The sequence below is a fragment of the Leptosomus discolor genome, chromosome 2 (assembly GCF_034619465.1).
Source record: "Leptosomus discolor isolate bLepDis1 chromosome 2, bLepDis1.hap2, whole genome shotgun sequence".
NCBI classification, from domain to species: domain Eukaryota; kingdom Metazoa; phylum Chordata; class Aves; order Leptosomiformes; family Leptosomidae; genus Leptosomus; species Leptosomus discolor.
In genome coordinates, this window is record NC_141392.1 from 88,525,828 (window position 1) to 88,539,757 (window position 13,930).

General features: G+C 36.5%; 1 protein-coding gene across 2 annotated transcripts in view; it reads left to right on the forward strand.

Moving 5' to 3' along the window:
• Positions 1–996: 996 nt before the first annotated feature.
• CEP162 (centrosomal protein 162) overlaps positions 997–13,930 on the forward strand; it is a 47,512-nt gene continuing 34,578 nt past the window's right edge. For both annotated transcript variants that reach the window (XM_086461398.1, XM_086461399.1), the window contains exons 1-3: positions 997–1,056; positions 6,149–6,287; positions 13,579–13,731. In XM_086461398.1, coding sequence (XP_086317524.1) covers positions 997–1,056; positions 6,149–6,287; positions 13,579–13,731 — 352 coding nt within the window. The remainder of the gene's footprint in view (positions 1,057–6,148; positions 6,288–13,578; positions 13,732–13,930) is intronic.

The following is a 13,930-nucleotide window of genomic DNA, read 5'->3' on the forward strand; positions in this document are numbered from 1 at the left end:
TGCTTTTTTTTTTAAACAGCCAAAGTGTCGGGTGGTCTATGGATGAATAAGGAGTGAAAGCAGGAAGCAGTTGTCACAACTCGCCTGTCAAAATCAATTTACTAGGTAAGTAACAGTCCTGGGTACTGAGGGCTCCATATTGGGAGAAGTTTTCTTTAATGGTAAAAGCATTTCTGCAAATGTTTAGCCTTTTCATGTTTACATAGCAGTTCTCAGCCTGGAAGATGCAAGGGTAGTCTAATGCTGCTACACATACGCAGGTTTGAAGGTAGCCATATGCTCTGAGCAGTGTGATATACAAAAGCTTTGCAGCATTTTGAGTGCGGGGCATATTTTATACCTGAAAAGTCAACACAGACTTTTGGGAGTGGGAGGGGGGGCAAGTGCTGTTGGCTTTCTGTGTCAGGGTAGATCAACTTAAATGTCATCCTGTAATCTTGAAAGACTTTCATGTATTTATTGTTTACTGAGCCCTAAGCACAGCAGGGATGATGAAACAAAACTTACAATGCCAGATGTCTCCATTTTTTGGAGAAGAAACATAGAAAGGAATTATAAGCCCTTAAAATAGATGGGAAATACAACTGCAGTGGATTCATGTTTGATTATTGACAAAATGCTTAATTGTGGGTAGCTAAGGAGCTGTCTTTTGAAGAAAAATGTAAAGATGGTGAAGATAATCATATTTTACTTATCCTTCGAAGTTTAAATGCTGAAACTGTTGTTTTGGAAATTATTATTTTGATTATAGGGAGTTAGGGTAATCCAGGTATGTTTGCACTGGTTTTCTCATTCAGTAAATAATTTAGATTAGGGGTGGGAGGAATGAAATTTGGCATCTCTTGAGGTCTTTTTTTTTTTGCTTACAGCTCTCTTTGAAAGCAGCAAATCACTAGGCTACCTCTAATTTCAGAATGCATTCAATTAACTTTGTTTTTATTTTAAATCTTAGTTTTTAAACTCAGTTGTTTGAGAGGTAACATCCAGTTGCAGATTATGGCTCATCGATTTTCCAAAGAAGAATTAGATGAGCAGTTTGAAGAGTTTCTAAAAGAGGTATGTTTCAGAGCAAGGTCGCATCCCATTTCTGTATTAAAGTGCAGGGGGAAAATTGGGTATGGAAGAGTATGAAATGGAGGATGCAGCTGTACTTTCACATAATTCACATAGCTGTCTTATGTGTGGGTCTGCAAGGTCTGAACCTCATTGGTAAACTTAATTCATACTGTTTTGCTGTATGGAAATCAAGAGAACAGTTTTGTGATGTGGTAAACATTTTGTCACTGCTAGGTTGAGTCACTGCTAGAAAGAGCCCTTGCTTCCTGACTTTTGTTTCAATTTAATTCTGTATGTTATTAGTAGCAGGAGCTCCAAATTAATATATAGTTGAAAATGAGATTAAAAGTTTTCCTGTATGTAGGCACAAGCTACGTTTTAAGAATTTCCTTATTTTTTTGTTTAATACCTTATTTCACTGGTTTCTATTTTAAAATTCTTGTATTAATCCTAACAAAATGAAGTATGTTGTAGTGATTAGAAAACTTTAATTTGATTCCTTTTGTTCCTCGTGCTGCTTGGTGGTTTTGAGGACAGGCAAAATCATGCACCTCTGTGGTTTATGACTTGAGCTACCAATTATCAGACGTGGTCAAAAGGCACTAACCTGGTACAGTTTTTTTTCACTGCATATAGACCTGTAATTTCAGAATTTGCCCTTTGGTCTATCAGACACGCAGTATGGTAACCCTAAGATATAAATAGCACATACGTAAGGCCTTTACTAGATTTTGTTGCTTTATATAAGTGTAGCTAATGATGGAAGAGAATATTCTTGAGGTCTCTGTTACATGTAAAGTATGCTTGAAGGGGTTTTTTATGTAGAGGCTATGCTACAATTTAATTACTTGTGAAAAATGTAGGTGCTAGATTCTATAAAGATTGCACTTTGTGCTGTGTGGAAAAGATTTGTAGTAACGAGAGGCTTCTTTTTCAAGAAAATTTTAGCTTTCCCGGGTAGATCTGTAACTCTGCCTTGACTGTGCAGCTTGTGAGGTGTTTTTACAGATACAGAAGAATGTAACTTCTCTGAGCCATACTAAATTGAGAGTATAGAAAACCAAAATGCCATCTGAAAATTGTAATTAACAAATAACTTAAAGGTATATTTTGGCCTTTGATTTGGCGGTGTAATTGAGTATAATTCTTGAGTTCACTGAAATTATTAATGTTAGTAAAAATAGAAAATTAGGCTCTGCATTTCAGTCAAAAGTTCTTTACTTACTCTTGTTAAGAAAGGAGTTGCTCTGGGGAAGAGAAAGGAGGTTTATTCTTTTATTTATTTTGCACATCTGTCAAAACTCTGTATATGGTTGCTTCTAGGATGTTGTTCCTCATTTGATGTTCTCTTCTTGCTCCTCAGCTATTGCCTACGTTGAGAACGCTCAAGTTAGAAAAAAATCAGAGTAGTTGCATTGAATTATTCCAAGTGGTATTTGGCGTGTTCCAGAGATGTTTTAACAACTCATATCCTAATTGTTTTTTATTGTTTCAAACTAAAATTGTTTGTAAATTGTTTAAGCTTTCTTAAACACATATACTGCCAATCCAGCCATTAAAAATACGTGTTGTTTTATGTTTTGGCAGCTAGGTGTGGACCCAAATATCAATGACGTTATTTAGTCTCTGTTACTTTATATGCATGCACCTTCTGTTATGTTCCTCCCTTTGCTTTTCTTTTTTTTTTCTAAAACGTGTGCAGCCTTCTAATGTTAGAAAGATGAGAAACTGGTGTGCTCCATTGTTTGAAATCCCTGTGTAGGTGATGTTTGTGTTGAGAGTATAAGGGGGGGGGGGGGGGGGGGGCAGAATAGCAAAACAGCAAAACCTGTTTCTTATTTGAGGAAGACTTAATATTGTTTAAGAAAATCTTTCAGAGAAGAAATGGAGCAGGGTGGTTTTTCTCTTTTAAAAAATCATAGTGAAGCTGCCTTAGTTTGGGCAGGTGTATGTGTGTTTGTGATTAAAACATAAAGTTAAAAGGCCGTATATACAGTTGGATGATGCAGGTGTAATATGAGGATTAAAATGAAGTCTTTTGGCATATGCACTGAACTTTAAGAACTATCAGTGAAGAGGATTTTCTAGGCTTTTTCGTTATACAGAAGGAAACACAAATGTGTAGTACAATTACTGCATGTAGTGTCTTAATGATTCCTCTGCCTGGACATGCTTGTTCCCAACCCCTTGCCAGAACAGCCCATTGTCATCCATGATTCTTCTCTTCCTCCTCCATTGTCTGTGTGCTTGTCATCCTTACACTCCCCACCACTAATATCTTGCTTTAGGTGCTTCCCCTGTTGTCACTTTAATTTCCCTTAAGCAGCATCTGTCATATGGTATAGCTTCTAGGTTTTCAGAGCGTTGGCTGTGTTGGCTGTGGAGCTCCCTTGGGACATCTAACATGAGGAGCTCTTTCTAATACACAGTGCTTCGGTTAATTGCTTTTTTTCATGACACTTCAGGCAAAGTTATGACAAAGCCATTGTCTGTTTCTAGTCTTCTAGGTTGACTTTTGTTCTGCTTGATATTTATGGACAGCTGAGAAGGAAGACTTTCAGAAGGAAAGGCTATACCATCTTTATTAGAAAAGCTGTAGAATAGTACCTGGAAGAGTAACACCTTAAACCACATTTGAAAAACATTTTTAATTTTTATTAAAAGATCAAATATATTAAAATATTATTTTGTACTAAAAATATAATTTGAAGTAGTCTTCAAGACTTGTTTCATGAAATAATTAAGGCAACTGGTTATGAAAGTCTGAGTGTGTTATAAAGATCCAGTTCTGTATTACCTATCTACTTTCTTAAGTTCCTTCATGTGTATAAGAGCTAGTAAGCTGATTACGTGCCATGTAGTTTTCCCAGTTCTTAAACTTGACTCTTTTGGCTTTTATTTAAGTTGAGATTAAACAACTGACACAACTGACACTTTTTTTTTTTTTTTTTTGGTGTGTGCATGTGTTCCTCAAAGGCTGACAGGCTGTTTTATAGAGGAGGGGAAGGAAGAACTCAGTGGCACTTACTGGCACTGAAAAGCCATTAGTAGTCCAAAAAGTTTGTTTATTTATTTACCTTTTTTTTCCAAAAAGAAAATATACATAAGTTTTGCTGTTGAGACGACTGACATGTTGGGGAAAAATGCACCAGTATTTTTGTGTCAGCATTTCTTTCCCAGCTGCTGCAACTTTACTGTCTGCAGTTGACAAGATGGCTGGACGTAGAAAGTTTCCAGATCTTGAGAACAACCTGTGGGAGTTTCAGTTTCTTTAGTTACAATACTCTAAGGAGTACGAGCATCATTGAAGTCCTGCTTGCAGAGTAGGGGATACTGTCAGTCGTAAAGGAAACTGCAAGCGATAACAGAGCCTGCGTCAAGCACCCGTCGGTGCTCCTCGCTAGCAGGAGGCAGTCCAACCTTTGGGGATAATGGCACTAGTACTTGCATTGTGACTAGCGTAAGGACGTTGTTATTTATAGGACATTTATTAAGAATGTAAAGTCATTTTGTTCTATGTTACTGAGCCAACTTAAAGAAATTGCAATACATCCTGCTGTCTAGCCGTTTCATAATTTATTAGAACTGTGTTTTATTAAAGTGCAAGACTCAGAGCACTGAAATTGTCTTTCTGAGACTGTACGACAGGCATTTATTTTTCTTAAGTGTGTCTGTAAGCTCTAAAGATGTTATTGGTCAGAAATATTCACAGGAATATTATTTTCTTATAATTATTTTTATCTTAAATGGTAGTTTTGGATAAATGGCATTTGATTTATGGATATTCTTGTTAGGCCAATATAAATTGAAACATTAGCTATGCAGTAAAGGTAGGCTTTTACGATAGTGCTTTTTATGTGATAGGAGTCAGGCAGTGGACTGCAGAGGCTTGTTTTAATACAAATCCACACATCCTCTTGTGTTTTACATAGTAAGTACCCACAAGCCCTGTTGCCTGTAGTATTCTGTTTATGATACCACATTTTCTTACTTGTGACTATTACAAAAGTGAAGCTTTTTGAATTTTCCCGTATGATGCATTTCATACACGAATTCTTTGGTTCTTACACTTTACAGCTGTTGCTAAGTCTATCCACTGTGTTCTTAAGACATTTTAGGATAATTGGTTTCAACAATTATGGCTAAAAAATTAAATAAAAATAAAAAGTGTGTCACTCCCCTTAACCCCATGTTTACTGAGTTTAAGCACAAAGACTATGTAGCCCATAAGGTTGCAGTGCACTTGCTTAATGAATATATTTCCTTGTTCAGTGTCTGGACAGCTAATTGTGGCACTGAGTCTGCTGTAGGCCACAAAGAGCTTAATTAAAGGAAAAGAGCAGAGATTAGGGTGGTTTGTTTGTTTTTTGAAAAAGCTGCATCACTTCAAGTGCTGTTGTCTTATGAAGTGTCTGTAGGTCTTCTCCTTCCTGTTCCTTTTCAGTAACGTAAAACAATGGAGAAAAGAAGTCTATGAGTATGAACATCCTATGAATTTAAGCCAAAACCAGCTTTAGTTTAAGTCAAAATCAGCATGGATGACTAACACATACGGAAGTTTAATACACAGAGCTGGGTAGGAATGGCTCTGGCATTTCTATTAATTTCCATGAACGCAAAGTATAATATTAATTTCTGAATTCTGCTTTACTGGGAGTTAGAAGGTTGCTTGTGAAGGTTTGTTTTTAGAATATTAGTAATGTTGCTTATGCACCAAGCAAGGCCAAGGCAAAATTATTTCTGCTCTACTTCATTATCTTCAGGGATGTAGTGAGGATTTTGGTTCCTATATGTTGTAACTAATGGAAAGAGAGCTGATTATGCTGTTTATTTGAACATGTACTCTACTAAGCAGTTAACTTTTAACATACCCAAATTGTGGCAGTGGGATTATTGTGATATGCAGTATTGTGCCACATTAATACAACTATTGTTTCTTGCTGAACTTTGCCATGCGTATACAGAAAACGGAAGACAGTGAGGAGTGAAGAGAGGCATCTGAACTCAGAATTCCAGAACTGGGTGGCTGGAAGACAGTTAAACAACGTGAAAATGTAAAAGCCATCTTTAATCTTGTGTGCAATTGACTCAGTCTCTTTCAGATGATTCACTTGGAAATTCAAAGAAAAAATCCAGCATTCTTGAGACGTTGGGACAGCCCAGGAAAAAAGAAACAAAGAAAAAGGATTCGGTGCCGTGGTGGATATCGGAGGAAGATTCAGATGATGGTGGTAAATAATGTAGTTTTGCATTTTTTGGCCACAGGGGGTCAGGCTAGTTCTTTCTTATACTTCATACAGGCCTGGTTTCAGATTAAATTGATGCCACTCAAGTGCTTTACAACATTACAGTGCAAGTTTGTAAAGTATAAAACTCAAATGTAATTGTATTTTTTAAAAGAGGTAGTATTCAAGCTGTAAACAAGCTTTTTACTCTCTTCCCCCCCCCCCTGCAGCTTTCAAGTTATTAAAATTTGTAAAGGGTAAATGTGTTATAAATAATGAGATAATTAGAAAATTGAATTTATGAATTCTGCTGAAATATTTGTAGGTATGTTTTGTAACCAACCGTTTCTGTATACAGTCTTTTTATAGATTTCTATAGATTTTATAGTTTTCAAAACTGGAGACAAAAAAGACCAGTTTGTATAATCTTATGCTAATTGCAACATTTTTAATAGGTTGGGGAAGCACAGAAAAACTTTTCAACAGCAGCTCATTCAAGGATGTATGTCTGTCAATATTCTACACATTTCCATTGACAAGCACCATGGCTCAAGGGGAAAACAGCTGTGATGACATGATTGCTAGTTCAGTATTGACTTGGTCACATAGTTCTGGAAGAAAATATGTTATTGTTTGCAAGCTTTTCCATTTCTTCATTGTTTTCTTATTGGGTGGTAAAGCCTATGAGTGAGTTAGTTTCTACAGGGTGATTGCCTCTTGTTCTTGTAGTAATTGGTGGCTTCTTATTTTCATGATTTGTGTAACTTACAACTGGAGCTTAACAGAAAATTCCAGAAATCAGTTTTTCACATGACAGAGTTAAGATACTGCTGGTAGTATCTGATTTTAATGATACTTCTGTCCTCTCAGGGTTGTTGTAGTTAGAAGTCAAATCTTAGGGTTATGCCTAAACGGCACAACTGCTGACTAACAGGTGTTGTCTGGACTGCTTATCTGTCTCTGGTCTTTTAAGATGTTGCTGGAAAACTCGGATGGATTTGAGTAGTATGAGATATCATGATTTCCTTGCAGCCTTTCAAAAAATGGAATGATAGAGTCTTCTTGCTGGGCAAAGTGTGAGACTTAAGCAGTTAGCATGACCTCATTTTTGTACATGCTATCCAAGAAAATTTTCAGGTGACTTCATAAGTTCAGCATTCTTCCATGTTTTTTCTGAGATGCTTGAAGCGACCTATAAAGCACTTTGATGCTTCTCATGTTAGTTAAACCAGAAACCACTGGAATAGGTACTCTAAAGGCCAGGTGAATACAAGTTTTAGAGAACAGTGGTTGTATGGGTCAAGTACAATGCACAGCAGAATCAGAAGAAGCAGTGTGATTATATCAAGTTGTTCCCATCCAAACCAATTCCACCACTTTTGGTTTTTAAATTAAGAATATCTTATCAGCTGTGTAGTTTAACTAGACATAAAGCTATGAGATCTGAAACATGCTTGGTCTGCAGTTTATTGATGTATAAAATAAAAAGAGAGTTCTGGTAAATTTTTTTAAGAAAAAGCTGCTTCTTTAACAGGAAAACATTCAGAAGGTGAGCCTACCCGGTTTTGCCAGTACAGAATCCGTTTACTTGCAAAAGAAGCTAGCCTGTTCATATTCATACCCTTGATGAGGGGCTGGATTATTTTGGAGGGAGTTGAAGGTAATCTGTTTAATGCTTTTGGAATCAAGGGTCCAACCTGTTTTGGCAGGTGGACATAATAAAACTGGGAATACAAGAACGTGGAGCAAATATGCTACATCTGTGTACTGAATTATTCCCTGAGTACCATTTTTGCCAGTCAGATTATTAGTTTTATTTCATCTACACCTCTGTCACCACTCTCTGCATAGAACTCTGTGCTTGTGGGACATAAGCAGTACGCCATATCTTACCTGGTACTTTAATATTGCCAAGCAGAGAGGCCTTTAGGTTTTACTAGAGAGCTTTCCAGGTTCTATCTTGGCAGGAAGTGGATAGCTCTGTGGTATGAAGCGGAGCTCCTGGTTGTATCATCCCATGAGGAAAGTGCTATATTTGTCATGCTGGATATTCACAAATGGTAGCAGTTGTATTCACTTGTACTGTGATGGATTAGGAATGGCGTAGCACAGGAGCAATCTGTACTGTGGTGATTGCTGGTCTGTTAGCTGAGTCAAAAGAGAGCCATTTGCAGAGGCCAACTTGGCTGCCTTCAGTATAAACTGAGCTTTCCTCTGCAGTTGGAAATATAGATAACTTTTATGTGGCTATAACGAAGAATGATGGAATCCCACACAAAAGGGGGATTTGTACATGTGTATACACACTACAAACTATGCCATGATCATGTAGATATACTTGCAGTGTTTTAAAATGACATGTCAGGTGACTGTAGGGAATTCAGTGTGGACAGGCTACTAGAACTGCTCCTTTTTTCCCCTATGTATCTCTGTTTGTCTTGCATGCTTCCAAGTTCTTTGTCAAATACAGTTTTGCCAGATGTAATATTTTTCAGCAGATGTATATTGTGTAGTATGTTGTTCGGATGTATTAATAATGGATGGAGGCACAGCAGCATTGCAATGTAAGTTACTGCACAGGATGACTGAGGAGATGATGATTTTAGATTTGTAGCTTTTTGTAAGGTAAATGTGCCCTACATAGAAAAATAATTGTCCTGCAGGGGAAAAAAAAAAAAATTTCTGTGATGACAACAACTGTGGGAATAAGCTGAATTTCATTTCTGACAAGTGTAATGTTGACGTGCTTTGAAATTTTGTGGAGGTCCTTGTGTATTCTTCTAGGCTTGAACCTCCACGTTGGTTGCAGATAGGACTTTGACAGGCTGTCGGCTAATAGAATTACTAAAGTGTTTTGTCATTCTGGTTCAAACTTATGTAAATGTATAAATCTCACCTCCACCCACAGTGTGGCACTCTATTACAAATACATGCTCCATATGTATGAGTGGATGTGTTTGGGTGGCACTGTATAAAGATACTATTATATTAACGAAGTACAGAGTCTGGCTAATTAGCTGGACAAGTGCACCAAGCTGGTAAGTTGTTTCCAGTTTGAGGTTTTCATTTGGAGTGACTTCGGTATCTATATCATGCTTTCTTGAAAGACACAAAGATGACTGGAAGACTAAAGACGTGATATACGTTTATTGATTGTTTTTTCCAAGGCATCTTGTTACAGCAGTGCCAGGAAATATGTAGGGATTTAAACTAATATCTTGTTTTCACTTGGTTTTCTAAATGAATGGTAAACAGCGTAGGCTATTTCTATTAATTTGGCTGAGAAATATAAAGTACATTTTAAATAACTCATTATTCTAGGCACATTTGAACTCTGTTCTTCAGCTTTAAACTGAAATGTGCAAATTGTGATTCAAGGTACTGTTTTCCATATTTGACAGGTTAAAGACCTACCTCTAACTAATGTCCTTTTTACTTGCCTTTGTCATTTAAATGATAAAAAGAAATTGGATAATAAGGATTCCTGTCCTGACTTGCTTGCCTGTGTTCTTGCTGTTTGTCTTACTTTTCAAGATTTTCAAACAAGATTTGTTAAACTGAGAAAAGAGAAGAAACTGATGGAAAGCCATGCTGAAATAGTGGAAAAAAGAGATCAAAAGAGTCCCCATTCAGATTCCCAGTCTGGTATTTGATTAAATATGTTTTGTTATATTTATTCAATATCAACTATGTAATACTAGTGCGTTTCCTATAGAAAATCCTTTGCAAATCGTCCATTTGACCATAGTGTTCTCACTGAAAGCAAGCTGCCACTTACTTCATTTGTCATCTCCAGAAGAAACTAATAACTGTGTGAACTTTTGCTCAATTGTCATTACATCGTGCATCACTGCCTATAGTATGTAGTAGGACAGACAGTATTGAATGCAAGCCGGTGGGGAGGGGGGGTGGATGACTTTGAAAATCTACACAAAAATCAGTATGTTTAGTACACAGAAAATCTGTTACACTTTCTGTATTTCATGCTCAAGAAATATAAATGTTCACTGTTCTGCGTGTTTAATTTCACAGACTGCAGTCAGATAAGTATTCTACTTATTTTCTGTTTATGTGGTTCTTTTCCCTCTGCTGACCAGTAGGCTGCTCTGTGCATGCTGGTCTTTGAATGGAAACAGTGGAGTTGGTGGAATAATGACAAACTAAATTGTTTAATCTGCAGGATTAAATGTAACTTCAGATTCAGCCTTTTGTGTGAAGTGACTTTTTATGCTATCTGAAGAAAAATTCCAGAGAAACTCTGCAAAGAGTTTTAAACATTGATCCATTAAATACTTTTGTGTAAATGACAATATCAGTTAACTTGAATATATTAGTTTAAACATGGCTTTGGTGTTAAATTCAAGCAGATCAGTAATGCTTTGGAGAACCATGACAAAGAAATATTTGGCACTTGGTCTTTTAGATCATGTTGATGATCTACTATGTAGCCTATAGAACATTTCCCTGTGTTAGCTTTCTAGAGTGTGTGTGCTGCCCTGTTTTCATAAGCCTCACTTACATAGAATAGCTATAAAGCATCTCAGTCTGGAAGATGAGCAATGAAACCGAATCTTATTTTTTGAATTAGGCTTAATATTTGAAATATGAGCAATAGGAGGACTTTGGTAGTTATTTCAAATTACTGTTTTAAAAGGCCTCAGGTGTTTGCATTATTTACAACAGAAGGCATGCTGTCAACACTTAGTTTCGTAGTAAATGTAGGAGAATATAAATCTAGAGAAGTGATGCCTCACTAGTGGACTTGGACATCAGTTGAGGGAATAAAGGACCCATGCATTGTATCAGAATGGATTTCATACCGTATCTTTCTTTGCCTTTTTATGGCACCTGCCATATGCTCACCAGCTTCCTATAGTCGTCTTGGATGTTTCTGAGTTGTGTTAGCTTCTGGTCACATATCCCCATATTTCTGTTTCTAGATAGCAGAAGTATTTGGCCTGATCCCATAGAGTACTCTTGCTATCTCTTGTATCAAGGTAGATTCAAAAGACCTGTAACTAAGAGTTTTCTCTGAATTAGCCAATTCAGAAGCCCCCTCCACCCTGACAATTTGAGCGAGAAGTCTAATACAGTCCATCTGGCTAGCCTAAGGTATATAAAGTGTGCAGTGTGCCTGTCATCTAAGTATCATGAGAGAGCACAGTTTCAGCATAGGTACTGTGATCTAAACTAAATTCTACTAATGTAAATGGAAGGCATTTTTTTGTATTTGCTGCTAAGCAGGTTCTCTCAAGGATCTGAGCAAACAACATGCACTTCTTGTACCTGACAGTGATAGACAGTAGTAATTCACATTTAGGGACCTAGGTTCTTCCACTTTTCTTTAACTGATCTAGATGCTTTCTTTCAAAACTTGTAATGCAAAACTTATTTTATTGTTGAAGTAATTTTACTAGTTTTCTGTGTTTTCAGGTAATACTGAGCTCCTAGAACAATGTATTTGAATGCAAGGTGTATGTGGTGCAAGAAGGAATTTGTCTTTTTTAAAAATAGAGGGGAAAAAAAAGTTTTATTCTCAGAAGTTATAGCTAGAAAATTATTATAGATGATTCAATCTACAAGAAATTGAACTGCATTACATTTTCAGAAGTGTCAATTTGAATTCTCACATCTTATTTTTCTCTTTATTCCCTCTCCATTATGTATAAAAACTTACGAATGTTTGTGTACACTTAAAAGTAGTTCCCCCTAAACCTTCTTCCAGTGCATCTCACAGCAAGGCTTTGTCTAAATTCAAAATGCTGGAAAAATTTCATAAGGACAAGAAAGATTCATACTTAAACAAAGAAGAAGGAAGCCTCACTTCTGACAGTCCATACAATTCCGAGGGTAACAAAGTTACTGTATTTTATATGATATTAAAAAGGTAAAATGGCTCAATTCTGACAGTACTGGTCAGATGAAGGATAAAAGAAATTACTTTTTAAATAGGTGTTTGTCATTGTCAATTTGAGTCCTTTGTATTTATGTTTTTAAACTTTTCTCTGTAAGTGTGGTGGTTAGAAATATTTTTCTAAGTGAAACTCAGGTTCTTATTTTAATTAATTTCAAGTGACAAGACTTTAAAAAAGAATACTGTATGTAATTAGCCTTACAAAATATTGCATGTGAAGATATGGATAGTGAAATCTTTCGAGTTCAAGGAAACTGCTGCTTCAAGAAGTTTTTATGAAAAGTAACAAATATCCACCCCCACCCACCAAAAAGTATCACTCTTACAAGCCCCACAGAAACCAGTAGGACTGTTCAAACAGCCAAAAAACACAGTGAAAAGAGACTGTGGAGATGTACGCACCTCCTGCAGTCTCCTGCCAGCAGGAAATGAGCTGTTGTCAGTGTCTTCACCCCTCCTGGTATGTTCAGAACAAGGACACAGGCACAGTATAAACCTCATTTGGCCAGACAGAACAGAAAATTCTGAGTTTGTTTTACCAACTGGAGATTCATGTTGGAAAAGACAGACATGGTTTTTGTTCCTTTCTGTGAGAACTGTTAAATCATTTCATAGTCATTGGATAAAATGTATAAGCAGCTTTTCTCCTAGCCTTCCTCCTAAGAGAACCTCTAAAGAATCTAAGTGTAAATGCGTGTGGTTTAGGGGCAGGCAGAAGGGACTTTGTACTGGTTTTTAACCAGTAATGCACTGCAATATTTGGCTTTTAGTTTTCCGAAAGGAAGTAGATAAGGCAGCATTCTGTCTGGAGGCAGAATTCACTCACAGCAATGAAATTACAGTAAGGACAACTGCATGTTGTAGTTGCATAAACATACAGAATGGAAGTACTGGGTGTTCATCAGTGACCTTTAAGTAACTTCGGTTATTATTTTTTTTCCTTAAAGCATTTAATTTGCAACAAATGAAATGTAGCTCCTAAGCCAAAGGCTACAATTTTCAAAAATCTGTGGTACTTTCTATGGGGTAATAAATCAAACAAAATGAACAGGCTTTTAACAAAGAAATGTTAATTTCTGTATAGAGTTTGTCTGTGTGATGGTCTTCAATGAATAATGTTACAGTAAGTCAATTTTTACAGTTGCCCGATGCTGAACTTTAGGTTTGTGTGCAAATATGAAGGCTAGGAAGAAAATATAATAGCCTAATTAAACAAGATTTACGTATCATAATAGAAATGGAAGTTAGGTGAATATGATTTGTGAGACTGATTATCTCTGCAGTTGCAACATGAGATTAAGACTAGTGGTTCTGGAAGGTGACTAAAAGACATACAAATAGCTTTTAGATGATAGTCAAGAATATTGCAACTTTTTTTCCTAGGAATGATTGGAGCTAATGGAAGCTTTGTCAAGATACAGAACGCTTCACAGCCTGTGGGAGAAAGTTATGAGAACATGCATGTGGAAAAGATGCAGCTTCAGAAAAGTAATGGGGTTGCTGTCTCCTTAAGTAGAGACAGCCTGGAGACAAATGGTGAGAACTGAGAGCACAACTATTTCATGAAGTTAGCTAGATCTAAATAAATTACTATTACAAACAGTTTACCTTAATTCATTGCAAGTTGAGATTCTTCACTTCTGCCAGCTGCATCTCATGAACTGAAGGCTCCTATTATGAGTTTGTGATGATCTAATACTATTAATATTTTATGAGTCTGTCTGTAGTTGTTAAA